This window comes from Saprolegnia parasitica (genome assembly GCF_000151545.1).
Source record: "Saprolegnia parasitica CBS 223.65 unplaced genomic scaffold supercont2.22, whole genome shotgun sequence".
Classification (NCBI taxonomy): domain Eukaryota; phylum Oomycota; class Saprolegniomycetes; order Saprolegniales; family Saprolegniaceae; genus Saprolegnia; species Saprolegnia parasitica.
Window position 1 is genome coordinate 152,869 of NW_012156416.1, and position 27,412 is coordinate 180,280.

The 27,412-nt window shown below is 59.4% G+C and overlaps 10 protein-coding genes across 10 annotated transcripts; 7 read left to right on the forward strand and 3 right to left on the reverse strand.

Moving 5' to 3' along the window:
• Positions 1 to 240: 240 nt before the first annotated feature.
• SPRG_06436 (hypothetical protein) lies at positions 241 to 2,308 on the forward strand (the record flags this gene model as incomplete). The annotated part of the gene is made up of 6 exons (XM_012345253.1): positions 241 to 694; positions 748 to 877; positions 1,059 to 1,213; positions 1,273 to 1,519; positions 1,571 to 1,796; positions 1,838 to 2,308. The coding sequence occupies 6 exons, from the start codon at positions 241 to 243 to the stop codon at positions 2,306 to 2,308; spliced, it is 1,683 nt and encodes a 560-aa protein (XP_012200643.1).
• Positions 2,309 to 3,070: 762 nt separating this feature from the next.
• On the forward strand, positions 3,071 to 3,557 carry SPRG_06437 (hypothetical protein; the record flags this gene model as incomplete). The annotated part of the gene is made up of 3 exons (XM_012345254.1): positions 3,071 to 3,154; positions 3,226 to 3,339; positions 3,438 to 3,557. 3 exons carry the CDS (start codon positions 3,071 to 3,073, stop codon positions 3,555 to 3,557), a joined length of 318 nt encoding a protein of 105 aa, XP_012200644.1.
• A 962-nt stretch (positions 3,558 to 4,519) lies between these two features.
• SPRG_06438 (hypothetical protein) lies at positions 4,520 to 6,650 on the forward strand (the record flags this gene model as incomplete). Its single annotated transcript, XM_012345255.1, has 3 exons — positions 4,520 to 4,964; positions 5,015 to 5,798; positions 6,014 to 6,650. The coding sequence occupies 3 exons, from the start codon at positions 4,520 to 4,522 to the stop codon at positions 6,648 to 6,650; spliced, it is 1,866 nt and encodes a 621-aa protein (XP_012200645.1).
• Positions 6,651 to 7,371: 721 nt separating this feature from the next.
• On the forward strand, positions 7,372 to 9,687 carry SPRG_06439 (hypothetical protein; the record flags this gene model as incomplete). Its single annotated transcript, XM_012345256.1, has 3 exons — positions 7,372 to 7,831; positions 7,884 to 8,315; positions 8,399 to 9,687. 3 exons carry the CDS (start codon positions 7,372 to 7,374, stop codon positions 9,625 to 9,627), a joined length of 2,121 nt encoding a protein of 706 aa, XP_012200646.1. The 3' UTR covers positions 9,628 to 9,687.
• A 107-nt stretch (positions 9,688 to 9,794) lies between these two features.
• SPRG_06440 (hypothetical protein) lies at positions 9,795 to 10,261 on the forward strand. The gene has a single exon (XM_012345257.1). The coding sequence runs from the start codon at positions 9,843 to 9,845 to the stop codon at positions 10,212 to 10,214; it is 372 nt and encodes a 123-aa protein (XP_012200647.1). The 5' UTR covers positions 9,795 to 9,842; the 3' UTR covers positions 10,215 to 10,261.
• A 16-nt stretch (positions 10,262 to 10,277) lies between these two features.
• On the reverse strand, positions 10,278 to 12,951 carry SPRG_06441 (hypothetical protein; the record flags this gene model as incomplete). The annotated part of the gene is made up of 9 exons (XM_012345258.1): positions 12,659 to 12,951; positions 12,285 to 12,614; positions 12,118 to 12,234; positions 11,840 to 12,073; positions 11,673 to 11,798; positions 11,141 to 11,617; positions 11,005 to 11,115; positions 10,816 to 10,956; positions 10,278 to 10,763 (listed from the first exon to the last, which is right to left on the reverse strand). The coding sequence occupies exons 1-9, from the start codon at positions 12,929 to 12,931 to the stop codon at positions 10,278 to 10,280; spliced, it is 2,295 nt and encodes a 764-aa protein (XP_012200648.1). The 5' UTR covers positions 12,932 to 12,951.
• An 899-nt stretch (positions 12,952 to 13,850) lies between these two features.
• Positions 13,851 to 21,810, forward strand: SPRG_06442 (hypothetical protein). The gene is made up of 9 exons (XM_012345259.1): positions 13,851 to 13,897; positions 13,947 to 14,352; positions 14,408 to 15,122; positions 15,145 to 15,428; positions 15,481 to 15,867; positions 15,900 to 18,182; positions 18,246 to 18,537; positions 18,591 to 18,743; positions 18,805 to 21,810. The coding sequence occupies exons 2-9, from the start codon at positions 14,069 to 14,071 to the stop codon at positions 21,772 to 21,774; spliced, it is 7,368 nt and encodes a 2,455-aa protein (XP_012200649.1). The 5' UTR covers positions 13,851 to 13,897; positions 13,947 to 14,068; the 3' UTR covers positions 21,775 to 21,810.
• Positions 21,811 to 22,496: 686 nt separating this feature from the next.
• Positions 22,497 to 23,463, forward strand: SPRG_06443 (hypothetical protein; the record flags this gene model as incomplete). The annotated part of the gene is made up of 1 exon (XM_012345260.1): positions 22,497 to 23,463. The coding sequence occupies one exon, from the start codon at positions 22,497 to 22,499 to the stop codon at positions 23,427 to 23,429; it is 933 nt and encodes a 310-aa protein (XP_012200650.1). The 3' UTR covers positions 23,430 to 23,463.
• A 74-nt stretch (positions 23,464 to 23,537) lies between these two features.
• SPRG_06444 (hypothetical protein) lies at positions 23,538 to 24,842 on the reverse strand. Its single transcript, XM_012345261.1, has 2 exons — positions 24,378 to 24,842; positions 23,538 to 24,311 (listed from the first exon to the last, which is right to left on the reverse strand). The coding sequence occupies exons 1-2, from the start codon at positions 24,811 to 24,813 to the stop codon at positions 23,686 to 23,688; spliced, it is 1,062 nt and encodes a 353-aa protein (XP_012200651.1). The 5' UTR covers positions 24,814 to 24,842; the 3' UTR covers positions 23,538 to 23,685.
• A 649-nt stretch (positions 24,843 to 25,491) lies between these two features.
• SPRG_06445 (hypothetical protein) lies at positions 25,492 to 26,715 on the reverse strand. Its single transcript, XM_012345262.1, has one exon. The coding sequence runs from the start codon at positions 26,695 to 26,697 to the stop codon at positions 25,528 to 25,530; it is 1,170 nt and encodes a 389-aa protein (XP_012200652.1). The 5' UTR covers positions 26,698 to 26,715; the 3' UTR covers positions 25,492 to 25,527.
• Between the last annotated feature and the right edge of the window lie 697 nt (positions 26,716 to 27,412).

Here is a 27,412-nt window from a genome sequence, read left to right on the forward strand (position 1 = left end):
CCTGGCCCGAGGAGCCACGACGAGGTGTTGGGCGCGAATCACAGCGAGTGGGAGTGTACGCAGGGCGTCGCTCTGGCGCCGGTGGTCCACAGCCTAAACCTTCGGAACGTTTGCAAAAGCATTCGACGCTCGAAACATTTTCCCTCGAATCTTCCAGGAAATATAGAGCACCAACATAGGTATCGAAGTATCACGCTTGCAAAGCCATGCGACTAGTTTTGCGACTCACAACTCAAAACGATGGCAGCGACCTCCTTCCCCAGCGTCGTGCTCGGCTACCCCGAGATCGCGTCGATGGTGTTTGAGTTTCAGTTTGGCGTCTACGAAGACGTGCGCCCGGCCTTCCGCGCCTGCAACGAGCTCGTCGAGTTTGATGCCAGAAAATGTGCTTACGCGTGCGATCCTTCCTTTCGCCAAGCGTTCGCGCCCAACGCCGTGTGGTCGGACGACCTCCAGTCCATCTCCCCACATGAGTACGCTCTACGTCGCGATCACGACGACCCGCGCCTGCCGCTGCACTTGGCCGTTGCCCAAGGGTTCGTGCAGCTGACGAAGCGCATTCTTGGCTGTCGACCCGACCTCGCTTCGGACGACGCAATCATCTTGGGGTTTCAGAAGAACCAGCTTGAGATCGTCGAGCTGCTGCTGGACCAGAGTGAGAGCGCACGTGATCAAAGTGGCATCGTCCGCGCAAGTACGTGCATGTTCTGTCATCCATGCTTTTTTGGCTAAGACAAGTTGGTGTAGAAACCCCAGCGCAGCTTGGCACGTGCATGGACTACTGGGGCAACATGCTGGCTCGAGAGGACTCGAAGGGGATTCTTTTGCTCCAGCGCTTTGGCCTATACCCCAACGACGTGAAAGAACCGCGTCGCCGGTATCTGATCTCTCGCGCGACGCTTGCGAACGCAATGCTCGCACTCGACCTTTTTTCCGTGGCTCCACTACCCACGTCTCCTGAACGAAATCACCGGTCGAGGGTTCTTGCCGCTCGTTCGCTTGCTCCACGAACGTGGCTTCAAGTGCTCAACAGCCGCCATGGACAAGGCGGCGGCCAGCGGCGATTTGGAGGACGTTTGCTTTCTGCATGAGCATCGAAAGGAGGGATGTACCGTCAAGGCCATGGACGACGCCGCTGCCAACGGTCATTTGGAGGTCGTCCAGTTTCTCCATTTCAACCGAACCGAGGGCTGCACGATCAAGGCGCTTGATGGTGCAATTAGCCATGGTCATCTTGAAGTCGTTCGCTTCCTCCTCGAACACCGCACTGAGGGGCGTCGCCAAACGTTCTTGACAAAGCTGCTGCCAACGGCCGCCTTGAGATCGCCCAGTACCTCCATTCTCTTGGCACGTTTGATTGTACCGTCGGCGCTGTCGACAAAGCTGCTGCCAATGGCCATTTGGAGATCGTCGAATTTCTCTTGACCAACCGAAGCGAGGGTTGCACTCACGACAAGATCGTTGAATACGCTCTCGGGCGTTGTCAGCTGCGCACGGCCGAGTACCTCCTCTCGCGTGGGTACCCATTCCCGACGTCGAGGATCGAGCTCGATCACACTTGCTTTTGCAGCCCCGCGACACTTGATCTTTTCGAGCTCTTGGTTGCTCGCGGCCAACCCATTGAAAAAGAGTGGCTCCTCAATGCCTGCTTTGCTGGCAACTTGCCGCTCTTCCGCTTTCTGCACGCGCACGCAAACCCGGCCTGGCGTGGCGACGCGCTCGATAAAGGTGCCTGGATCAACTTGTGGGACACTGAGAGCTTTCCTTTAACCAACGACGACGCGATGGACGTGTCGGTCAACGCCTCAAGAAGGCACTACGCTGTGGCGAATGTGAGATCGCAGCCCAAATTCTGCAGCGTCAACCAGAGCTCCGACACGAGAAGCTACTCGAGGGCGCTACAGCCTACGGCTTCACGAAGGCAATTCGATTTCTCCTCGATGCCGGCATTGGCAACCCGCGCGAGTGCCTCGTCGAGATTGTGGGTCGTCCCATGCACGTGACTGCGAGCAAGCTTTTGCTGCCGCATTGCATGGACGCGACCAAGTATCTCGACAATATCCTCTATCTTCTCGACCTGCTCGCGCTGCCCAGCCGCCGCCGCAAGACGACGCTCCGATTGATCACATGCCATCTTCTGGACCAAGGACGCAAGGCCAGCCAGACCATCCAGCTTGCACCGAGCGTGGCGGCGCGAGCATCAACGCTGTTGGAGGCTGGCGAGGTCGTCGACTGGGCGTTGGCCCTCGTCATTGGTCATCGCCATGCGACCGACTCTGCGGCGACCATCGAGCAACTCGAGAAGTAGACAGCGTTGGTCCAGGACGCCGAGCTCAAGATGCAGCTCCAACGTTTGCTCGAAGAGAAAGCGTAGACCAAAAAGAAAAATGTTGGATAGCAATTCACAAATTCAGGAATCATTTTGTAACCTCAATACATTGGCTCTATTGCTGCATGCGTGACCTTGTTGACGATGACGGGTGCATCGACGTCGTTGCAGCCCTCCGCCGTACCAGCTCGTTTCACTCAACCGTCGACAAAGGTGTTTTTGGTGGTCACTCAGACGTCACCCAACTGTACTTTAGACCACCAACCGAATCCGAGACCACAAGGCCGTTGAAGACGCGGTCAAAGTGGCATCTGCCGACGGTATAATGACACACTTCTTGCATAAAACACCCGTACATCTATACCCACTGGTATACTATATGTACTGAGTGTCAAGGAAGGCATTGGATCGAGTACGAGGCGGACTGTCTACTCAACTAAGCGAACGTCGGACTATCCGCGCCTCCTTATCCGATGGCAGACTGTTGCCCACGACGGTCCGATCATCTGCCCGTCTGCCCATCATGCAGTAGTGTATGGCTCCAACGGTCAATCTGCGGCCTGGTCCATGTCAGAAAAGCATGTCATGGGGCTACAGCTATAGCTCTATCGACCCGAAGGTCCGCATCAGGAGTGAACCCAACCCTAGTATCGACCAAAGGAATAGTTTAACATGCCATTTGGTTCAACTTTTTCTCCTCAACATCACTTATCCGGATGACTTTTCATTTTCACTTTTGCGATGACCTTTTGCAGCAGCGTCATCCTCGGCCAGCCCGAGATCGCGGCCATCGTCTTTGGCTACCAGGATGGACTCTACGAAGACGTCCAGCTTTTCGCGCCTGCGAGGAGCTCGTTGAGCTTGACGCCAGACTTCATATTTGAGCACGCGATAAGTCCTTTCGCCAAACGTTCGCGCCGAACGATGTGTGGTCGGACGACTTCGGGCACATTCGCCCTCGATTGTATGCGCTGCACGAAAACGAGCTCGACGCGCGTCTGCCGCTGCATGTGGCCATCTATGAAAGTTTGTGCAGCTGACGAAGCGCATTCTAGGCTGACGACCCGACCTCGCTTCGGACGACACGATCATCTTGACCTTTGTCAAGGACCGCCTCGAGATCGCCGAGCCGCTACTCGACACGATCTACCTCCTCGACAACATCAGCTTTCTTCTGGACACGCTTGCGCTGCCCGGTCGCCGCCACAAGACGACGCTCCACATTTGATCGCATCGGAGCTTCACGACCAAGGACAAAAGGCCAGTCAAACGATCCAGCTTCCACCAAGCGTGACGGCGCAAGCGTCAATGCTGCTGGAGGCTGACCACGCTGTCGACGCTGGCGCTCGTCATTTGTCATCTGCATGCGACCGACGACACCGCCGAGCAACTCGAGAAGAAGACAGCGTTGGTCGAGGACGCTGAGCTCACGACACAGCTCCAATGCTTGAAGAGAAAGCGTAGATCAAGAAAAGTTTAGGCGCGGGGAGGTTTTAGTCTGTACAAAGATGACAATACCAATCAACCCCCAACTAACATGTAATCCATGAGTCAATATAGAGTTTGGTAGCCAATATGACTCGCAGCTGAAGCAACACGATAGTTACGGAGATTCTAACGGCAGCCACAAGATTGCCAAAGGCACCGACCGCCTCGACGTACTCAATCAACAGGACTTCCGACTAGGGTCCATGTTTATGGATGGTGGCTCACCACATCGAGGCGAATGATGGTCACGTGGATCTCTCGATTCGCCGAATCTACCCAATCAACGCCCTTTGTACAGCTGTATCGTTTCTTTTTAGCCAATGATACGCCGTCCAAGCGTCAACCTAGGAGGAGCAACGCCGTGATTCGTTTAGATGCGCCCATCGCATTTTAGCGGCCACACGATCGCGCACATCACCCTGATTAAATATACTGTAGACGCCCGCACTTCAACGAGTCGCACTTTATCGAGACGTAATACCTTGCAGGCCGTCACGATGTCATTCAGGGAAGGGCTTGTCGTGCAGCGCATTGCGCCAGAGCACCACTCTTACCGTAGTGAAAGCGTTGCCGTGCTGCTTCCTACAAGTTGGATGGGTGGTCTGCGTGGTTCTTGACTCACGTCCCGTGTCATTCTCGCTTGGCGCTTCCGGCGGGGGGACACGGCTGATTTGGTGACATTGCCTTTCACAACCCAAAACGATGGCAGCGACCTCCTTTCGCAGTGTCGTGCTCGGCCAGCCCGAGATCGCGTCGATGGTGTTTGAGTTTCAGTTTGGTCTCTACGAAGACGTGCGCCCAGCCTTCGACGCCTGCAACGAGCTTCTCGAGCTTGACACCAAACTCAATATTGCTGCAGACCCGTCCTTTGAGCAAGCGTTCGCGCCGGACGCCGAATGGTCGGACAAAACCTGGTCCATTCATCCGCTTTTGCATCCGTCGCGTGTACTCAACGGCCAGGTGCCACTGCATGTGGCCATCGTTCAAGGTTTCGTGCACCTGGCCAAGCGCATTCTTGGCTGCCGACCCGACCTCGCGTCCGACGACGCGATCCACGTGGCTTTTCAGAAGAACCAGCTTGAGATTGCCGAGCTGCTACTGGACCAGCGTGAAAGTGTACACAATCAATGCGGCATCACCCACTCACGTATGTGCATGCTCTGTGATCCATGGCGTTGATAAGGCACCATGGCGTAGACCTCCCAGCGCGGCGCGCCACGAGTAAGAATTACTGGGGCAACATGCTCGCTCGAGAGGACTCGAGAGGTCTTCTTTTGCTCCAGCGGTTTGATCCGCGCTGCGAAAGCTTGACGGAATCGAGGCGCCGGCATGCGTTCCGACGCGCGTTCCAAAAAGCGATGCTTGCGAACGCAATGCTCGCACTCGACCTCTTTCCGTGGCTCCACTACCCCAGTCTCTTGGACGATATGGCGGGCCGAGGTTTCTTGCCGCTCGTACGCTCGCTCCACGATCGCGGCTTCGAGTGCTCGACGGACGCCATGGACAAGGCGGCGGCCACCGGTCATTTGGAGGTCGTCACGTTTCTGCATGCACATCGAAACGAGGGCTGCACCACCAAGGCCATGGACGACGCTGCTACCAATGGCCACCTCGACGTCGTCCAGTTTCTCGATTGCAACCGGACCGAAGGCTGCACGGTCGATGCGCTGGATGGTGCAATTAGCCATGGTCATCTTGACGTTGTTCGCTTCCTCGTCGAGCACCGCACCGAAGGCGCGTCGCCAAACATTCTCGACCGTGCTGCAGCCAACGGTCACCTTCACGTCGTGGAGTACCTCCATACTCTTGGCACGTTTGATTGTACCACCGACGCCGTCGACAAAGCTGCTGCCGGTGGTCACTTGGACGTCGTCCAGTTCCTTTTAACCTATCGAAGTGAAGGCTGCACCCACGACAAGGTCGTTGGATACGCTCTCGAGCGTTGTCATCTGCGCACGACAGAGTACCTCCTCTCGCGTGGGTACCCATTCCCGACGTCGCGGATCGAGCTCGATCACACTTGCTACTGCAGCCCCGTGACACTGAGTTTTTTCGAGCTCTTGGTTGCACGCGGCCAATACATTGAAAAAAATGGCTCCTCAATGCCTGCTTTCCCGACAACTTGCCGCTCTTCCGCTTTCTGCGCGCGCATGCAAACCCGGCTTGGCGCGCCGACGCGCTCGAAGATGCCATCAGGGTCGGCGCGTGGAAGATTGCGCGCTTTCTTTTGGCCAACGAAGCAATGGACGTGTCGGTCAACGCCCTCAAGAAGGCGCTACGCTGTGGCGAATGTGAGATCGCAGCCCAAATTCTGCAGCGTCAACCAGAGCTCCGACACGAGAAGCTTCTCGAGGCCGCTACAGCCTACGGCTACACGAAAGCAATTCGATTTCTCCTCGATGCTGGCATTGGCAACCCGCGCGAGTGCCTCGTCGAGATTGCGGGTCGTCCCATGCACGTGACTGCGAGCAAGCTTTTGCTGCCGCATTGCATGGACGCGACCAAGCATCTCGACAATATCCTCTATCTTCTCGACCTGCTCGCGCTGCCTAACCGCCGCCGCAAGACGACGCTCCAGTTGATCACACAAGAGCTCCTGGACCAAGGGAGAAAGGCCAGCGAAACCATCCAGCTTGCACCCAGCGTGGCGGTGCGAGCATCAACGCTGTTGGAGGCTGGCGAGGTCGTCGACTGGGCGTTGGCCCTCGTCATTGGTCATCTCCATGCGACCGACTCTGCGGCCACCATCGAGCAACTCGAGAAGAAGACAGCGTTGGTCCAGGACGCCGAGCTCAAGATGCAGCTCCAACGTTTGCTCCAGCAGAAGCCGTAGACCTAGAAGGATTGACCGCAAAGAGACTGTAGTTTGTACATAGATTTCAATACCAATCAATGCACAAAGCCATGAGTCACGATAAAGAGTTTGCTAGATGCGACAGCGACGGAGATTCTAACGGCCGCGACAAGCTCGCCAAAGTCACCGATCGGTCAGAGCTAGGGCATAAATATACATGTATTTGTGTCCTTGGCTGTAAGAGGAGCTCAATCTTTAGGACGACAAGCCGCCTCCTCTCGGGCGTCGCCATTTCATTACAGTACATTTTTGGGTTTGCTCGATTGGCCAAATCTACCCAATCAACGCCCCTCGTTTAAATACGTCTTTTCTTTTTAGCCAATGACACGCCGTCCAAGCGTCTCCAGAGGAGGAGCAACGCCATCATTCGTGTAAATGCGCCCATCGCACTTTATCGGTCGCACGATTGTGCACATCAACATAGTACACTATAGACGCCCGCACTTTAATCATACGCACTTTATCGAGGCAAACCACTCGCTGCGACGTCGCCGCCACGTCATTCAGGGCAGGGCTTCGCCATGCAGTGCTTTGCGCAAAAGCACCCATCGTAGCTCTAGCGTTGCCGTGCTGCTTCACCAATATTAATGTATTGCGCTGCGTGGGCCTTCTTCTGACGCCGATCCTTGCCATCCTCGTATCGCATCCGGCGGGGGACATGGCAAACTTGATATCCTTGCCTGGCACACAACCCAAACCGATGTCAGCGACCTTCCGCAGCGTCATCCTCGGGCAGCCCGAGATCGCCGCCATCGTCTTTGGCTACCAGGCTGGCTTGTATGAAGACGTGCGCCCAGCTTTCCGCGCCTGCGAGGAGCTTGTCGAGTTTGACACATGCCAAAAACTCTACCTGTGCGACGCATCGTTGTACAAGACGCTTGCACCAAGCGGCCGTGCAGGTCCCACGCGATTCGGTTCGTCCCGCTACCTTCTGCGCAACGATTCGCGCGACGACCGACTGCCGCTGCACCTAGCCATTGCCAGCGGCTGTGTCCACCTGGCCACGCGCATCATCCAGTGTCGCCCAGACCTTGCCTCGGAAGACGCGATTCTTTTGGCTTTTATCAAAGACCAGTTGGAGACGGTCGAGGTCCTTCTGGATCTGCGAGCGACGTTGCCTGCGCTGGAGAGCCTGTCTACCACGCACGTCGCGAGCGTACGTTGCAAGCTGCATATCATCAACGCATTTATTGCCTTGTGATGCATGTATAGAGGAGGAGTCTATGTGTCGCTTCCCGGTGGGGTTTTTGGTTGACCTCCTCGCCAGAGGCGACACCAAAGGCCTGAAGCTGCTTCAGCGCTTTGGCACTGGCCCCGACGACTTTGAAGGTCGCCATGATGCCCAGTCCAATCTTACCATGTCCGAACGGGTCGTGCGGTGGGCCATGCCATGCGCGACGCTGGCTAACGTGGCGCTCGCACTGGAACTGTTCCCATGGTTCCACTCCCCAGGTCTCTTGGACGACGTGGCCAGCAAAGGTTTCTTGTCGCTCGTACGCTTGCTGCATGGCCGCAGGCTAAAGTGCTCGACGAACGCCATGGACAAGGCGGCGGCCAACGGTCACCTCGAGGTCGTCGGCTTTTTACACTCGGCGCGAGGCGAAGGCTGCACTGTCCGTGCCATGACCGACGCCGCTGCCAATGGTCATGTGGAGGTCGTTCGTTTCTGCATGCGCATCGCAGCGAGGGCTGCACGGTAACAGCTATGGACACCGCTGCTACCGCAGGCCATTTGGAGGTCGTTCGCTTTCTCCATTTCAACCGCACCGAAGGCTGCACGACGAGGGCGCTCGACGGTGCCATCTGCAATGGCCACCTCGCCATCGCCCGCTTCTTGATTGAGCATCGAAGCGAGGGCGCGTCGCTCAACATCCTCGACGAGGCTGCCGGCAACGGTCACCTTGAGATCGTTCAGTACCTCCACAACCTCGGTTCGTTTGGCTGCACCGTCGGCGCTGTCGACAAGGCTGCTGCCGGCGGCCATTTCGACGTCGTCCAGTTTCTTTTGAATAACCGAAGTGAAGGCTGCAGTCGCGCCGACGTCGTCACTCGTGCGCTCACAAACGGTCATCTCCAAACGGCCAAGTCCCTCCTCTATCTTGGGTATCCGTTCCCGACCTCGGAAATTCGATGGTACGTCAACACCCTTCGCAAGCCCGAGATGATGGACGTCGTCCAACTGCTCCTCGAGAAAGGCGGGAGCTTGGACGCGAGCTGCATACTGTACGCCTGCAGTGCCAACCATCTACCGCTCGTCCGCTTTCTTCACGAGCGCCCGTGCGATTTCAGTGGTCTCTACTTGATCGCGACAGCGATGAAGAGAAAGGCATGGGATGTCACAGCCTTTCTCTTGGCCCACGGCAAGACCGACGTTTTGCTGCTCGCGCTCGGGTGTGCGCTACCCATTACCCTCCTGGATCTCGTCATGCGCCGGCTTGAGCGTCAACCCGAGCTCCGTGACGACAAGCTCCTCCAAGTGGCTCTTCGAAGCGACAACGTCGAGGCGATGCGAGGCCTCCTCACTCTCGGCATTGGGAAGCCACGCGAGTGCCTCGTCGAGATTGCGGGTCGTCCCATGCACGTGACTGCGAGCAAGCTTTTGCTGCCGTACTGCATGGACGCGACCAAACATCTCGACAATATCCTCTATCTTCTCGACCTGCTCGCGCTGCCTAACCGCCGCCGCAAGACGACGCTCCAGTTGATCACATCCGATCTTCTGGACCAAGGACGCAAGGCCAGCCAGACCATCCAGCTTGCACCGAGCGTGGCGGTGCGAGCATCAACGCTGTTGGAGGCTGGCAAGGTCGTCGACTGGGCGTTGGCGCTCGTCATTTGCCAGCGCTGGACGTCAGATGCACCAGCCGCCATCGAGCAACTCGAGAAGCCGGCGTCTTTGGTTCAGGACGCCGAGCTCCAGACGCAGCTCTACCACCTTCTCGCACATAGGTCATGACCGGTGGCATGACAATATTGTCCAACAACCCCAATGGTCTAATTCGCAATCTACAATGTTTTCTTCTACATCATCCCCTCGACGCCTGGTGCGAACGCGGTGGTTTGAGTTCCTGCGACATGCGACATGCGGAGCCTCTCTCAGCCGATATTTTGCATATCAAGTTTCCGAGGCAACTGTCGGTTCGATCGAAAAGGGCTCAACGGGCAACCGCGATGGCACTCTCGATCGCAGCACAGATCGAGCAGCGGATAGCAGCGCTCTTGCCAGCGCCAACAGTAGCCCCAGCGCTGCGACTCGACAAGCCCGAGAAGCCATTGCCACTCGTTTTGCAAGAGCGCTGCTACGCCCTCCGCCAACGCCAACGCTATCAGATGCACCGCGTCCTCCAGCACAAGCAGCTGCGCCGGCGCCGGCCAAATGCGCCGACCGAGTGCGCAATCTGCCTCGAGATGATGCAGCCCGAGCTCGAGATGCTGCGCACGCTGCCGTGTGGCCATACGTACCACCGAGTGTGCATTGACACGTGGGCGAAGCGGCAGAAGACGTGCCCGTGCGACCGCCTGCCCTTTGGCCGCCTCTTTTAGCCCCGTTGCATGACCAACACGACTGCATATTTGCATTTCCATTGCGGACGAAATAGCTCCCGGCTAACCTAGAGGGTGGGCGTCGTCGTCCACAGGCAGCAATCGCGGTGTGTGGTGGCACAGCCGCCGCCACGCCTCAAGCATCGGGTCGTCGTCTTCGTCGTCGCGCCATGTGAGCTTGACGTCCTTGATCCACGCATCGGTGGCGACGAGGACGATCTCGTCGTCGTCTTGGTCGGGCAGCACACGCGCGTCGTCGTACTCGGGTGTCAAGACAAAGCCGGCATGGATCTCTTGCGGCGGCGCCTTCTCGAGCCGGCCGCCATAGGCCGCGAGACGCGCAGACAGTTGGTCCCGCGAGCACTCGCGGACGTTGGGGCTGCGGCAGACCCAGCACTTGCGCACGTGGAGGACGCTCGCAACGCGCTTCCTGTGCTCTCGCAAGACAGCAAATGCTTTGCAGCTGTGGCAGACGGTGCCTAAGACCGCCTTGCGACAGAGCAGTTGCTGCAGCGGTCCGACGATCGATGCGACGTCACCGGCGCTCACCTATTGCAGTCCACGCTGTATGGCAAATAGAGAGAGAGAGAAGGATATGTACCTCGTACGCGACCGACGGCAGGCCCCGGAACCCAAGCTTCACAAGCGGTGCAGACGCGCCGGTGACGGCGACGCACCGCAGACTCGCCAGCGGTCGCGCAAGCACATGTCCCGAGTCGATCTCTTCGAGCACTTTGGATGTCTACATGTAGCGAGATGCGACCGCAGCTCATTCTTTGATGCTACCGACGTGCAGGTGGATCGTAGCCGGCAGGCCTTCCTGACTCGCTGGCACGTCCAACGACTCGGCTTCGTCGAGCGAGAGGTAGAGCCGGACGTCGATACCCGCTTTGGAGACAACCTATAAGAGCAATACAGCGTCTCACGATGTAGAAGGACGATTGGTGGACCGGTCGCAGCATCTCCATTTCGTCGTCGCTCGCAGTTTCATCGTCGTCGTCGTCGTCGTCGTCGTCGTCATCGCCGTCTTCCTCGGCCGCCAAGTCCCGCAAGAACTCATCGACGTAGTAGCTTCCCGCACGGGCGCGGTGCGTTGGCGTCACCAAGACAAAGTCGTCGACGCTCGAGAGGACGCTGTTGTCGCTCCAGCCACTCTCGACGCGGGGCCGCGCGGCCACTTTGGCCACCGGTTTCGGCAGAAATGGCGCCAATACAAACGTGTCTTCGATCGCGGCAACCCGCGGGCGCAGGCGCGGCCCATTCCTCGCAGGCAGCAGCGGGTACCCGAGCGCATCGGTGCGCGTCACGGGTGCGTGTTGGCGCGAGTAGCGCATGCTCTCCACCTCAGTTGTTGTCCACGGCGCCCCGTCCAACTCGACACGCGGCCCGACATGAAAGAGCACCTAGTCACGCATGTATCTTATATAGACAGTAGTAGTAGATGCACTGTCGTAATACCTGTCGGCGGTAATCAGGGTACGCCGCGAGCGGGTTCCCGCGCAGGCAGAGCTCGTCGAGGCGCAGGCGCGCGAGACACGCGACCGCGTCAACGTTCGCCAACGCGTTAAACGACAGGTCGAGGATCTACGGCACTATAAAACCGAGGTAAAGAGAGGTTTCTCGACCTGCAACGCGGGCAACTGGTCAATTGGAAGCGCCTCGAGCGACGCGAGGTGGTTGTGGTCGAGGTACAGCGCTGTGAGCGCCGTGTACCGGCTGCGCAGCGAAAAACTTCGGAGCGCGTTGTGCGAGAAACGCGCAGAGAGCAGCGACGTCGAGGCCATGAGGTCCTCGATCGTATGCAGCGCGTTTCCGCTGCAGTCAATGTGCGCGAGGGCGGGCAAGAATGTGTCGAGGTCCTACGCTGATATGGAGTCGACCGATGCCATGCAATGGCGTCTACTGCGTGCCACGCGTGCAAGTGAGCATCGCAGACTTTGAGGGACTGCAAGCACGGCCACGACTTGTGCAAGAGCAGCTCCATGAGGCCCGGGAGCTGGCCGCCGTGGTACTCCAGCACCTACCACCACCATCGCACGGTCTTGCAAACCACGTCGCATAATATGGTACCTCGAGCTGGCGAGGAAAACATGCGAGCGACTGAAGCGTCTCGGCCGGCGCCTCTCGGAGCTCGACGCTTGTCATGGCCGAGAAAATCTCGAGGTGCAGGTCGGGGCACGGGCGGCGCTGGCTCGCGGCGTCGTGGCTCACTTTCAAGACCTTGGCTTCGTGCAGTAGCGTCGAGAGCTTGAGCACGTCCAAGTGGCCGATCGGCGCTTGGTCGAGGTCGGAGGCGCCGTCGCCTGCCATTGGCGACAAGACCGGGCACTCGAAGAGCGCTATGGTGTCATTGCACGTCGTCCGGCGAATCGTCCAGCCATCGATACGACCACTGCCATCCTAGGACCAGATTTGGGCGTACGGGTCGTGGGCCGACGCCGCACCTGGGCGTGCTTGGGACAGAGCGTCGTTTGTAGCCGCTCAAAGAGGTACGCAATGCCATGTGGGTTGAGCGCAAGCTTGACCGCCCCTTTCTTGAGCTTGCCTACATGCGTTTGCAGCGTCTCGTGGAGAAGCTTTAGGAACGAGCCGTCGCAGTAGAACCGGTCAAAGTCCATCTCGTCGGTCGAGGTGCGCGAGCGTGGCGGCGATGTCGTTGGCGTCGACGGGCTCGGGCGTCGATGGCCCCATCGGTCGTCGTCGTCGCCCCACTCCATCCTCGCAAAAGATTGAAAGTCTTTTCGCTGCTTTTGATTGGTGCATTTAGTAGTATTATAGCCAATCGCATCGCCTTCTTGCAGCCTTCAACAAATACAGCGCCGTCGCCTCCCGGTCGCTTCCCATCGACGAAGGACGCGACGCACTGCGATCATGGAGTATACATGTAGCAGTGGCGTCTACACGCCCGCTCACGGCGTCTTCACCGGCCTCCATCCACGGTCCTACCGAGCTCTGTATCGCATTGGAAAAAGATCGTGTTGCGTGCGTTTAGCCACGTTGCACCTTGGTTGACGTGCGATGTGACTTGTAAGGTTCGCGCGTCGTCCTCTGCAATGACATGCGCGTACGATCATTCTTTACTACCCTCTTGGACACATTGACTAGTAGACACTATTGTACCCGTGCTGGATGCGAACGGACGATCGACGCCAAGCCTCGTCGCAGGTGTACATCGCGCGGCCACCTGCGACGACGTCCCTTCCCACACCATCATTCACGCACCGTGACGTTCCAACGCTTGGCTCATGGACTGTCGACGCCTATGGCATGAGCGTGCAGAGGCGGCTGCGACTGCAACGAGTACAATCTCTCTAGGGGACTGGAGAATGCGCGGGAATCCACGTCGGTGCGACACGTTAGCCGCACGCAACAGAACCATCATTCTGGTGTTTTCTTGGTGTGTGTTTAAAACACCTGCAAATGGTATCCAAAGAGTATCTTTGGACCTGGTCGGGCGTATACAAAGTGCAAGGTATTTGTTTGAAACACACGATGGTTTTCAACGCCTCGGATCCAAGGGGGCGTAGCTTGGGGCACAAGCATTAAAATACGCAGGAACGTATAGAAAACGCAAGCTCACATAAAATATGCGAAATTAAATGCGGATTGTGTGGGCTTATGCCATTTGTGGATTTTTGCACGCCAGCTTGCGGTATCTGAGAGATTGCCCGTCGGCCTCCGCGGTACCCGGCGCCATGCGACCGCGGAAGCGCTCATGAAGATGCTGTCTAGGAATCCAGGTAGACACCAAGATCATAGCATCCTCGACGCACGCTGCCATCACGACTACACATCGTGATACTGCTTCCATCGTGACGACGTCGACCCCCAGCCCGAACAACCACCACAAGCGCATGGAGCCCGATTCCGACCAAATGAGCGCGCCGGACGCGCACGAGGCCAAGGACCACGAAAAGCGCCGGCGCATCCAGGCCGACGCCGACCCGTCGGCGCTCCAGGCCCACCACATGGAGCTCTACCGTGTCGTGTACGAAGACTTGCGCACCAAATCGACAGTCGGGTGGCAGAACGCGGTCACGGCCTTTGAGACCGCGACTGCCCACCCCGAGACACCGGCAACCATCGAGTTTCTCCAGCTCTGCTTTCGCCAGATTGTGAGCATCATGCTCGACCAGCAGTACGTGCTGCAACCGCACACGAGGACGCCCTCTTAACTTGCCTATGACGTCTAGTGCGAGCAAGATTGGCCCGACCGAGAAGAGTTGCGTGATCCAGACGCTCACCAAGGGCATCGTACTCTGCGTTGGCCAGTTGAAGGCGCACCGACCGACCTTTCTCTCGCACGCGGCTGTCCTCCTCAACAAGAAGAAGCTCTTTTACAAGGAGGTTCGCAACTCGCACATGATGGGACAGTACTGGAACAAGGCGACCGGGTGCCCCGAGGTCCGCCAGCAGTGCATTAGCCTCTTCCACGAGCACGGCGGCTTCCTCGTCCTCGCGCAAACGATCGAGGCCATGGTCGAGAACGACGAAAGCGTCGCGTGCCTCGGCCTCGTGCCCATGGACGATCTCCGCATCTTTGTCCTCGCCGTGCTCGAAGCCCGCAGCAGCGTCGACGTCGGGCTCGTCTATCGTCTCTCGCTTGCGATCCTTCGCCTCCTCCTCGCGCTGCCCGCGGCCGAGTTGAAGAAGGAGGCGACCGACGTCATGGGCCACGTGCTTGGCACGATCCAGCGGCTATGGGACGTCCACCACGCGTCGCCGCTCCAGGACACGATGCTGCAGGTCATTGCGCGCTTCATCGAGTCGACGTCGCTGCCGCAGCGCCTCTTTGGTTTCGAGCAGCTTGGCCACTTGATTGGCGCGGCGCGGCACGTGCAGCCGTACCCGATCTCGTACACAGTGAGCGGCGCGGGCTCGGCGCATGTCAACGGCACGTACCTTCTCGTGCGCAACGGAGGTGACTGAGTCGTCGACGGCCACGTACGTCCAGCCGAGCGTGGTCCCGACCACGAGTCCGCTCACGCTCTTTTGCTGCACGATGAAGAGCGGCGCAAAATGGTGGTTCCTCTCGGAAGCCGACAAACTCCAGCCCGGTACGGACCAGGACGTGGACTATTACCAGCATCAGTCGTCGTCGCTCGACGAGTGCCTCCCGCCTGTGCTCCACTGGCAGCCGACGGGCAGCGGCATGGCCCCGGCGCCATTGCTCGTGCCGACGCGCGCACCCGAGGCGTCGATCGACCCCGCCCGGTTTGACCAGCAGATTCTGGCCTTTGTGACGCGGACGAAGCTACTGGAGGAGATTTTTTGGCGACCGCATGCACCGCGAAGTCGTCGCGCGCAGCACGACGTTGTTGACGTTCCTCGCCGAGTCGCACGCGATCTCGGAGGCGCACTTGCTGCAGATTGTGGCCTCGACGTCGGGCAAGGAAGCGTCGCTCATGGCCGAGATCCAAACCGTTCTCGTGACGTGCGTCTTGCCGTACGTCTCGGACGCGATGCTCGAGCCGTTTCTCGAGCACGTGCTCGCGTCCAACCTCACGGATGCGACCTTGTTGATGGAGAAGATTGCGACGCAGTACCGGTGCATTCTGCTGCGTCCAAGCCCGACGGTGCGTAGCGCGGTCGCGCGTGTGCTCTGGGCCATCCAGCTCCAGTCGGCCAAAGCGACGTCGTCGGAGCTGCTCGAGTTTTCCAAGACGCTTTGATGCACACGCCGAGCGACGCGTCTACGTTTGTAAACGCGTGCGTGGCGCAGCTGCAGCTCTCGGCCGGCCAGTCGACGCCGCTTGCGTTGGACGACGAGACGCGCATCGCGCGCAGCCTCGAGCTGCTCCAAGTGCTTTTGACAGCGTCGACGCCGGTGGCGCCACTGGTTGCGCTCTTGTTTGACGAGATTGCGGCCTTTGTCGCGCGCAACCCGATCGCATCGCCGATGGCCGAGGCCGCGCTGCGCCACCGCCTCGAGCTCCTTCAGTTTCTGCACCACAGCAGCGCGCTTACGTTTGAGGAAGTGCTGCGCATCTGGAGTGCCCTGCGCGTGCATTACGCCGACGTCTGCTACGAGTTTCTCCGCGACGCGTCGATCTTTGTGGTCGCGGATGCGGCGCCGCTCCAATTGGACGTGTGTCGTCGCGTGTTTGAGCAGCTGCTGTGCGTCGCGGCCGAGACCAACTACGCGTCGCTGAGTGTCCACGGGTTCAACTGTTTTCACACGTTTTTCATTGGGCTCAACGCGCACATGTCGCACCTCGTGCGGTCCCCGACCTCGATTCGACGCGTGATGCGCCTCCATGCGCTCCTCGGCCTCGACGCGCTCTGGACGATCGCGATGGAAGGCGCGCCGGACGTCGCCAAGCTCGCCACGAACGAGCTCCTTCAAGTGTACGCCCATGTCGACGAAGGCGACCGGATGGAGTCGCGGGTGCACTTTTTGTCGCACGTGTTTGCGTCGCTCGAGCACGCGCGGCTCGTGACGCAAGGCGTGCAGCTGCTCGCGGGCTTTGTCGCGTCCCAGCCAGCGCGCCTCGTGCACGGAAAGCGATCGCGCGGCACGCAGCTCACGCTCAAGTGCGTCGTGCAGCGGATTCCCAACCAGCTCCACAACGAGCGCACGTACGTGACCCTCACGGTGTTTGCCAACGACCCGGTCGCGCGCCTCCGGTCGCTGGTCGAGCGCACGGTGCAGCACCCGAAGAACCAGACCAAGCTCCTCGCGCACAGCGCGACGCTCATTGGCGAGGCCAAGACGCTCGCCGAGGTCGGCCTCACCGAGTCGACCGAAGTCCGGGTCGTTTTGTTTCAAAATGTCGTGACCAAGGCCGCCGACGAAGCGACGATCTTTGCGCCGAGTGAGCTCGAAGCCTCGTCGCCCGGCGCGCTCCTTGCCGCCAACGAGGCGTATCTGGACGTGCTTTTCGGTCTCCTCGCGTCGTCGACGACGCCGAAAATGACGCAGGTGCTGCTCCGCGACCTTTTGCAGCAGATCCCGACCAACCCTGACTGGCTCGCGCGCTGTGCGACGCCGCTCACGTCGCCCAAGACGGTCGCGTCGTGGCTGGCAGCCATGCCGTACCCCAAAGCCGTCTACGTGCTCGAGGTCCTCGACGGTCTCCTCATGCCGTCGTCCATGGCGCAGCGCGCCTACGACGAGCCGTTTGTCATGGCGTTTGTGCGCTTTGGGATTCCGGACGTGCTCGACTTTCTCTTTCACGTGGCGAGGGAAGAACACGGCATTGAAGTCGCCTTGCGGATCGTCAAGTTTGGCTGCGTCGAGCACCACAGCGTCTCGGCCATGGCACTCGACGTCCAAGAGGCGCTCGTGAAACACTTGACGACGCTTGTGCTCTCGCAGCACGCGCCCCGCGTGCTTCTCGATGCGCTCGAGCTCATTCAGGCGACGACGACTGCCTCCCAATGGTTCATCCAAGTGTTTTCGATCTCGCTCGAGATGACGCTGCTGCATCCGTGCGAACCCGTGCGCGCGCAATGGCTCTTGACGCTGCAACGCCAAGCGAAAGACGCGAGTGTGCTTGTGGACCCGCTCACGGCTGCGATCGGCCAGCTGCGCGTCGACTCGCCCGTGTGCCACGAGCTCTTTCAGCTGCTCGAACACGTGGTCGAGCACGCGCCGTTGCATGCGCTGGACGCACTTGTCATCAACTTGCTGCAGCTACTGACGCCGTCGACGTCCAACCAAGTACTGCTCGGGTCGCTCCAGTCGCTCGCCCACATTTTGTCGCTTGCGCCGCAGCACGCGGCACGGGTCTGGGAGGTGGTCTACGACCAAGGCCTCTTTGCGATGCAGTCGTCGGAAGGCCACCGCGCGCGGAGCCTCTGCACAACCACCGAGACGCGTCGCGCGGCCTATAGCGTCCTTGCGCAAACGGTCAAGCACGCGCCGGCCAACCAAGCGGCGCTGCGCGCGAAGCTCGGGCGACTGCTGCAGGAGGCGGCCAACCCCAAGAAATGGGGCCAAGAATGTAACGTGGTCGCTCGTGCCAGGTACACCTCCTTGTTTCTCTTGATCGATTTGCGTTGTGGATGATGCTATTATTTGTGTGCTAGTGACGACCATGTGGGCCTCAAGAACCAAGGCTGCTCGTGCTACATGAATTCGTTCTTGCAGCAGCTCTTCATGTACCTTCCGATCCGGCAAGGCCTTCTCGCCGCCGCGATTCCCGACTCGTTCAAGACGATTGAAGAGGACGGGGATCTGGCGACGATTGCGCCGTCGTCCCTCGTCGGTCGGCGCATCATGCACGAGTGCGGGAACGGCCGGTCGTTTGAGGCGCTCATCACCGGCTTTGACCCGAGTACGAACCAACACACGATCAAGTACGACGACGGTGGCGCCGACGTACGCTCTCTCGTTCGAGTTGCATGGCACTTATCTTCGACATGCTGCTGTAGTTTTCCATCCAAGTGCTCGGAAACGTGCACATGACGCTGCTGCCGCCCGTCTTGGAAGGCGACGACGCGACGGTCGAGGTGCTGCGTCAAGTGCAGCGCACGTTTTGGTATCTCAAGGACAGCGAGATGCGCTACTACAACCCGAAAGCCCTGGTACGCAATTGCATGTCCGTCATTTTGGGCGGCTATGAAACCATTGTGTTGTGATGGTTAGGTCGAAGCCTGCAAGTGCTTGAACCTCGAGTTTTCGGTGTACCAGCAAAACGACGCGAGCGAGTTTTGCGACAAGCTCCTCGATCGTCTCGAGATTGGGCTCAAGAAGACACCGCAAGGCGCGGGGTGTCTCCAAGCGAACCTCGGCGGCAAGCTCATTTCGCAAAAGCTGCCCCAAGGCTGCGGCCACCGCTACGAGCGCGAAGAAGCGTTCATCCGCCTCGAGCTCCAGATCCGCGGCAAGGACTCGATCGAGGAGTCGCTCGCGAGCTTTGTCGAAGGCGAGGTCATGGATGGCGACAACAAGGTCGAGTGCGAGCAGTGCGGTACGAAAAAGGCGGCGACGCGACGCACGTGCTTTGGCGCGCTCCCGAATCTCCTCGTGCTCCACCTCAAGCGCTTCGACTTGGACTATGCGACGTTTGAGACGGTCAAGCTCAACAACCGGTGCTCGTTCCCGCTCGAGCTCGATATGCGGCCGTACACGAAAGAAGGCCTCGAAGACGAGAAGGAGTCGGATGGCGACGACGCGTCGATGATGATGGAGAATACAGCCGAGACCAGCAGTGCGTATGCCTACGCGCTCCGCGGCGTGCTCGTGCACTCTGGTGTCGCGCAAGGCGGCCACTACTACTCGTTCATTTTGGACAAGACCAAGAACGAGTGGTTCAAGTACGACGACGAGGACGTGAGTCCGTTCGACCCGGCGCACATTGAGGCCGAGTGCTTTGGCGGCACGCAGAAGCGCACGTCGTCGTGGAACGGCGTGACCAACACGATGGAGATGGAAGTCTTCTCCAACGCGCTCATGCTCTTTTACGAAAAGGTCGAGCCGACGCCGGCGCCGACGCCAATTGTGACGCCGTCGCCGCTCGCCCACGAGGTCTGGCTCGCCAACGACGTCTTTCTCAAGCACTCGTATGTCTTTGACGCGGACTTTCACGAGTTTGCAAAAGACGTCATCCTGCATGCGGATGCGGTCGAGTGGTATGCGCTCGGCCTCTCGTTTGTCCTCGACGTGGTCTTGCACTCGCGCGAAAAGAAGGGCATTGCGCGCTGGCTCCAAGCGCTGCAGCATGCGTTTAGCGCCCACCCGGGCCTCGTGGCGCGGTTTCTAGATGACGTCATTGGTGACAAGAAGGCGACGTGGCTCACGACGTACCTCTTTGAGTGCCCCGACGGCATGGCGCGGCAGACGTTTGTGCACTTGGTCACGCGCGCGCTGCTTTTGGCGCCAACGGAGATGACGCAGCGTGTCGTTACCGAGCTCGTCGGCCTCTGGAACGTGGTGTTTCCGTTGTACGTGGACGATTTCTTCAACCTTGTCCGGCACCTCTGCGAGCAGTCGGCCGAGATGCGCGCGCAGTTCGTCGCGGCCAACATGTGCAGCCGTCTCGTGCACTTTTTCCTGGGCGCGCGCAGCCTTCCGCCGCTCCAAGCCGCGTACCCCACGGCCGCGCTCTCGAACGCGCAGATGGACTTTCAACCGCTGTTTGAGGCGCTCGCGGGCTTGCTGGGGCTGCCCCGGCGCGTGCCCGAGCCGCTGCTGGCGGACGGGTCGGTGCACTCGATCACGCTCAGCACACGTGCGATCGCGGCCTTTTCCGAGCTCTTTGACGAGTTTGCCATCAATGGTGTCATGGGCGTGAACGAGCTCAAGGCGTACTTTAAAGCGTGTGGCACGACCATGTCGACGGCCAAGACGGCCGGGAAGAAGATCAAGGCGATGCTGTCGGCCGGCCCCGAGCTCACGAAAGCGGCGTTTCTCGCGCAGTATACGGAGATTGCGTCGACGTCGTCCAAGATGGTGCTCTCGGATCTGAAGGCGCATGGCTTTGGCGAGAACCTCCAGCGCCTCCCAACGCTGGATATGACGAAGGACAATGCACGTGCGTTCTTGCAACGCCTCTCGCCCTTGTGCCAGCATGCTCTGACGCACCCCGACTTTCTCGAGTCGGCGCTCGAAGAGGACCCGGAAGCGATTTGCGATGTCGTGGTCCGTGTCTCGTTTGGTGTGCCGACCACGTCGCAGGTCGTCGTCGCGAGCCTTTTGCAGCAGTTGGCGACCGCCGAAATGGGCTGGAAAGGCCAAGCGATTGTCGACGTGGCCTCGACGATCTTGTCGCAGCTGCTGCGTACCGGTGACGAAGCGCTGTTGGACGCGACGTTTCTGCAGTCGCCGACGTCGCTCTTGATGGCGCCGCGCGAGCGCGCGATGCGTCTCCCGCCGCATCCCCACACGTCGCTCTTTGTGTTTCGGTACCTCGCGCTCGTCCTCGACTTGCTGAAAGTTCCTGCGGTCGCCAATTACTTGGCGCCACGCCGCGCCGAGTGGTCATGGACGTACCAATGGCTGCGGCTCGAGTCGCTCAAGCAGCCGCTCGGTGGCCGCGCGAGCATTTTGTACCGGGACCCGGCCAAGCTCGACGCGCTCGTCGCGCTCGGCGATGCGCTCGGGATCCCGTACACGCCGGAAGAGAAGAGCTACGTGGTCCAGAACGCAGGCTTTGCGCCGCTCAACGGCGTGTATACGGTGCAGGCGCAGACGCACGACAACTGCCTCGTGTTTTGCTACACGTCGCCCATTAACGGGATCGAGTACACGCTGTTTCGGTGCGAGATGCCGAGCAAGGCGCACCGGTGGTACCTCTCGCACGCGCCCAACAAGCAGACGCTCGGCACGTCGAGCGACGAAGACTACTACTTTTGCGTCTGCTCGGTGCACGACGACACGCCGCCCGAGGACGGCTGGAAGCCGTGGACCAAGAACGTGGCGGCGACGCTGCCGGTTCCGACCGTCGCTTTGCACGCGTCGTCGATTGCGACCGCCGAGCCGATCGAGGACTCGATGATGCTGGACGACGAAGACGACACGGTCGAGTACGAGGACAGCGAAGACGAGATCCGCGTGAGCAACGAGCGCTTCCAGGCCGTCCACCTCGCGTCGCCCGACACGACGGGCCCCATGTAAACGCGCTGCGTTGAGTCTAGTTTTTTCATATCCCCCATGTCTCGTGCGATTCCCAACCGATGGGATGGAATAGCTGCTCGGGTCATCCTCGATCCACAGGCGATCGGTTCGAAGCGCTTACCTACAGCTTGATGGTGGACACTGCATCACGTCTGGCTGGCGACGACGCGGCGATCACTGAAGCGTTGAGCCGCATCACTCCGTGCGGCACGGACCTGTGGCGACACGACCCATGACGACCGAGCCCTCGTCGCCAAAGCAACGTGAGCGTTCGAGTCGAGTCGTTTCGGGTCTGGTGGCCAACCTCCAGTTGGCGGCGGCGTGATCGCTGCACGCACTTGACGATGGTCCTACGTGACTCCTATCCAAGTGGTACGACTGTTTTCTTATTGGGGTATCCATCGACGCACGTCGTCGTGCCACGTCATCGAGTGCGGTCGCCAGTGACATCGACTGGCGCTCGCGCCAAATTCGAATCGTCGGTCGTCGCGCCAATTTCGTGCTGGACCAACACTTGGCGGGCCACGCCTCTCGCATCCCATTGGTCGAAATCCAAGCATATCGGCGTTTGATTGGCCATTCCTTGGATCCGCAGCGACCGACAGTGGGCGTTCCATGCACACTCTACGCCAATCATCGTCGCGCACGAGTGGAAACAGCCACAATGTTGGTCGTCATTGGTGCAGATTGGTGGATTCGAAATTCGCATTTCCAAAAACAACATGGCCTCCGTCCTGCGCTGCACGCTCTGCAAGGGCGCGGATGCCCTTCTGGAGCTCACGCCATGCGGCCATACCTTCCATCCGCGCTGCATTCACACGTGGCCGATTGTAGCCTGCCAGGTCTGCCATGCGCCGTCGCCGGCCGTGCGCGTAGTGCGGATGAAAGGAGGCCCGTCGGGCACGGCGCTGCCACCGCGCCGCACGTGGTTCGACTCGGAAAAAGAGTACTGCGACGTGCTCCTGGCGCTCTTCCATGAAGGTAGCTTGCCACTTGTGAAGGGCGTGCATCTGCGGCCGACGCTGGCAACCCTCTTGCATTGCAATCCGATGCGGATCACCAAAAAGTTCAAGCAGCACGCGCAGCTGGGCAAGCAGCTCTATGCCTACAACAATGCGTCGCCCACGTCGTTGACGCACGCGTACAAGCGCCACGTGCAGACACAAAAGAATGTGACGATGCTCCGCGACGCGTTCTACTGGCAGATCCAGGCCCACGGCGGTGGCCGCGCCGTCGTGGAGGCTATGCGCCATGCCGAGGCCCAGTTCTGGCGCGACCAACTCGTGCCCTTTTGCAAGCTCATGGGCCAGCCCATACTGTCGATTGACGACGACGACGACGCCGTCGAGACGGCACCGCACGAGATGACCGTCACCGACGACGAGACCAACGAGCAAGACAACGACGACCGCGTCAAGACGGAGCTCCGCGCCGAGAGCCCGGCCCACGTCGAGCACGCGGCCGACGCGCCGCTCCAGAATCTCTCGCAGCTGCAGTGGACCGACATTGAGATCGTCCACTCGGAAGTCGCGTACGGGCCGTGGGCGTCGGGGGACCCGGAGCAGTGCAGCCTCGGCTTTATCATTGACGAGGACGGTCTCGTCCAGTTCGAGTCCATGTACGTCGACGACTCGGTCTGGTCCGCCAAGCCGTAGGAGGAGAAAACGCTTTTATTTAATCATGTTGCACACTAATTTCACAGTACGACTATGTGTCCTTGGGTGTCCGTTCGACACTCCAAGGGTCGAGCCCATGGCCAATGGCCATGGCCTCCGTCGCAACCGGCGAGCTCGTCGACGATGCAAGTCGTCTCGGTTCCCGAGCCACTTCCTTGATCGCAATGCAAGGTAGTTGCTAAGGTGGCAGCTCGGCTCTCAAATAGTACTTCAAATAGTTAGCTAGTCGACGAGACTAGCTGGCTAATGAGAGGCAGATGCCATCGCAGTTGGTGTCAATGTACGGGTAGTACTTCTTCTCGGGCACGTCTTGAATGCAGATGCCCATGTCCAGGCCATTTTTGGCAAAGGTCATCGCACGCTCGGCGCGGTGGTAGCTGATGGTGAGGATGTCGCCACTCTGGAACGTCTGGCCCTTGATCTTGTCCATGCGCGCGTCGAGGTTCTTGACCTCGCCCGAGCACACGTTGTACGAGATCGCAGCATCCACGTCGCCGTCGGGCTGGAAGGCCTCGAGGCCAATGTGCGTCTGGGGGGTCACTTGAAACGTGTTGCCGGTCGAGACAATCTGGATCGAGACGCGGTCCACGGGGTGCGTGGCCTGGATGAATCCGGTTTCGTCCGCGATCGAGAGCGAGAAGCTCACGGTGCGCTTGTCTTCCGAGAGCAAGATCGTGCCATCGGTAATGTCAACGGACGCGCCCGCGTCCCACTGCAACACCTCGAGGTTCAGGTAGTCGAGCGTCTTCATCAAGCGCTGCTTCTTCAACGGCGGTAGCCCCTCGCAGCTCAGGTCGCCTTCGCGCAGATACGTCATGACGTACTCGAAGAGCGTCGGGTCGGCGTCGATAAAGTAGGCATCTACATGAAGCGCACGACATCAATTCAGCAGGATCGTGTGCAAGGCCATGGCGTCGATGATCCTACCATTATCCAAGTCGGGCTTCCAGCGCTCGTTCGAGAGCATCGCGTGAAAGTAGCTGCCTTCAAAGCGCAGAAGCGTCTCCTTTGGCACGGCAAAGATACGCCCGCCCACGTTGAGCTTGATGACCGAGCTCGAGAGCTTCTCGAGCGATTCTTCGACACGCTGCTCGACCACGCCCCACTGCCGCTTGCGTTCACGCAGCTGGCTGGTCTCGGCCTCGAGCCGATTCGCCGCATCATGCAGCGACGTGAAGAGCTCGTCCAGCTCGGCCGCATGGGCCGCCCGCAGCTCGGCGAGCTCGTCGGCCAGCCGCGCCTGGAAATCGGCCAGCTTGCGCGCTTGGGCCTCGCGTAGGTAGGCCTCCTCGTTGGCGTGGCGCTCGCGCAGCTGGCGCAAGGCCATGGTCGGACCTGCCGGCGTCGGCTCGGGCTGCATCATCAGGTGGCTCCTCCCCGTCCCGCAGAAACCCAACTACGTTATCCGATTGGCCAGGTGATCCGGATACATTGTCCGGATACACTACTGGCTGCTCCCTTCTCGAAATTCGAAAAAATTATAAATGTTTTTAAAAGCGAATACGAGCCATATACTTGACATTTGTATTGCATATTTCAATGATGTATTAAAATACGTAGGATGCGTCCAGGCCAGCGTTAATGTATATCGAAGGCCGACGCTCGCGCTGCCACGTATGAAACCTCGTCAAGGCGGCGGTGCCAACGCCAACAGCCGAGGCTTGGCCGTCGGTGCGAGCTTGTGTCGCTACTAGAAGTAGAGATGTAATTATGCTCCTCTCAAGTTGGCTAAGACATGGATCTCAACGACTGTGTCGACGCATGTGCGTGACGCTGGCATGTCTGGGCGTGGGCATCCGCGCGTGGTTCTTGGGAGGGAGCTGCGACGTACGGAGCCATGGCCAACCCCACGCGCCGTACTTGCGGCTCGACGCATCGCTCTTTTGCGGTGGCGTTCGTTGGTCGGATCCGGATGTCCATACCAGCGCCTTTATAGATCGACACTGCACGCAGTGTTCATTTACCGAGCGAGGTAGCGTTGCCGTCGCTATCATTCCCATCTGTACCGCGTGTGGTCTAGTTCAAAACAGCGAATAGTACCAGCGATAGTCAATAGTAAAATGGTGGAATTCAGAACTTAGTACTCAAAGGTGCCGTACGGCGATTGGATCGTCACCTTCTTCCCGACGTGCGCCTCGACGCGGCCGACGATCTGCGCCTCGACGTTGAACGACTTGGAGATAGCAATGATCTCCGCTGCCGTCTCGGGCGACACATACAGCTCCATGCGGTGGCCCATGTTGAACACTTGGTACATTTCCTTCCACGCCGTCTTGGACTCGGTCTGGATGAGCTCAAAGAGCGGCGGGATCGGAAACAAGTTGTCCTTGATCACGTGGACATTCTGCACAAAGTGGAGCACCTTGGTCTGCGCGCCGCCCGAGCAGTGCACCATGCCGTGGATCGACGACCGGGCGACGCTGTCCAAAATCTTCTTGATGATTGGCGCATACGTGCGCGTCGGCGAGAGCACGAGCTTGCCAGCGCTCAGCGGCGCGTTAGCGACCGTGTCCAGCAGCGCCTTCGAGCCCGAGTAGACAAGGTCCTTCGGCACGTTCGGGTCGAACGATTCGGGAAACTGCGTCGCCAGCGCGTGGTGGAACACGTCGTGGCGCGCCGACGTGAGCCCGTTGCTGCCCATGCCGCCGTTGTACTCGGTCTCGTACGTGGCTTGGCCAAACGAGGCAAGGCCGACAATGACGTCGCCGGCGCGGATCGTGTGGTTGGAGATGACGTCGGCGCGCTTCATGCGGCAGACGACGGTCGAGTCGACGATGATCGTGCGCACCAGGTCGCCGACGTCGGCGGTCTCGCCGCCCGTCGAGTGGATGCCAATGCCTTGCGAGCGCAAGGTCGAGAGCAGCTCTTCGGTGCCGTTGATGATGGCCGAGATGACGTCGCCGGGCACGAGCGTCTTGTTGCGGCCGATGGTCGAGCTCAACAAGATCTTGTCGACGGCGCCAACGCAGAGGAGATCGTCAATGTTCATGATGAGTGCGTCTTGGGCGATGCCCTTCCAGACCGAGAGGTCGCCGGTCGTCTTCCAGTACATGTAGGCGAGCGCGGATTTGGTGCCCGCGCCGTCGGCGTGCATGACGATGCAGTGCTCGTCGTCGCCCGAGAGGTAGTCGGGCACGATCTTGCAAAAGGCCTGCGGGAAGAGGCCCTTGTCGACGTTCTTGATCGCGTTGTGGACGTCTTCCTTGCCGGCCGAGACCCCGCGGGCGTTGTAGCGTGAGTCGGCCATGCTCCAAAGATACAAAATCTGAAAATGTGCACAGTGAGCGTTGAGAAAGGACTGGCGGCCGCTGAAAATCGGCCTTTTCGCCTTTAAATAGGACCTTTTCGGTTGAAATTCGGTTTTGTTCCATCATCACAGCCTCAACTTGATGTGCGATGATGCATCATCCAAACGATGCGCGGGTTGGGTGCTACATTGGCGAGATGGTAGCAGCGTACGAGGCGATTTGATGGCTCTCATGACGTAGGTCGAGGACTGCAGGCCGTGCGGAAGGACGAGCCTTTTGTCTTTTCCAGCAAAGTTTGGAGGATTTGAACTCGGGCTCCAATGGCCAAGAAGCAAGGTTGGCACAAGTGCTCGAGCGCACCTTGTGCCGGCAACCACCGCTGTCATCTCCCTATCCTCCGCTACATTAGCATTACATCTGGCACGATCAGCAAGCGAATGCAAGGCTTGCTGCTGCGGTGACTGCTCGATGCGCGCTGCAGTTCCTGTGCGACGGTTTGCTCGATTGCAGGTTGCAACCGTCCCAGTCATGCTTAACGCAGGGAAAAGGGCGCAATAATTAATACCTGCAGCTCCCTGCATGGCGGCGCCAGCATTACAAGGATCGACGCATTCCGCAAGCACGCGGCCGCTTTACTATTAATGGCAAGCGCCACAAACATGGTCGAGATTGGTTCTCGCGGCTGGTATGCGGTGGACAAGCACAAGGCATCAA

Excerpts from the sequence above, each read along its gene's own strand:
- SPRG_06440 (XM_012345257.1), top strand. The coding sequence starts at position 9,843 with ATGGCACTCTCGATCGCAGCACAGATCGAGCAGCGGATAGCAGCGCTC.
- SPRG_06442 (XM_012345259.1), top strand. The coding sequence starts at position 14,069 with ATGGAGCCCGATTCCGACCAAATGAGCGCGCCGGACGCGCACGAGGCC. Across the intron at positions 14,353-14,407 it reads AGCATCATGCTCGACCAGCA|TGCGAGCAAGATTGGCCCGA; the intron begins GTACGTGCTGCA and ends TATGACGTCTAG. Across the intron at positions 15,429-15,480 it reads GCGTCGATCGACCCCGCCCG|ATTTTTTGGCGACCGCATGC; the intron begins GTTTGACCAGCA and ends CTACTGGAGGAG.
- SPRG_06444 (XM_012345261.1), bottom strand. The coding sequence starts at position 24,813 with ATGATGCAGCCCGAGCCGACGCCGGCAGGTCCGACCATGGCCTTGCGC. Across the intron at positions 24,312-24,377 it reads GAAGCCCGACTTGGATAATG|ATGCCTACTTTATCGACGCC; the intron begins GTAGGATCATCG and ends CGCTTCATGTAG.
- SPRG_06445 (XM_012345262.1), bottom strand. The coding sequence starts at position 26,697 with ATGGCCGACTCACGCTACAACGCCCGCGGGGTCTCGGCCGGCAAGGAA.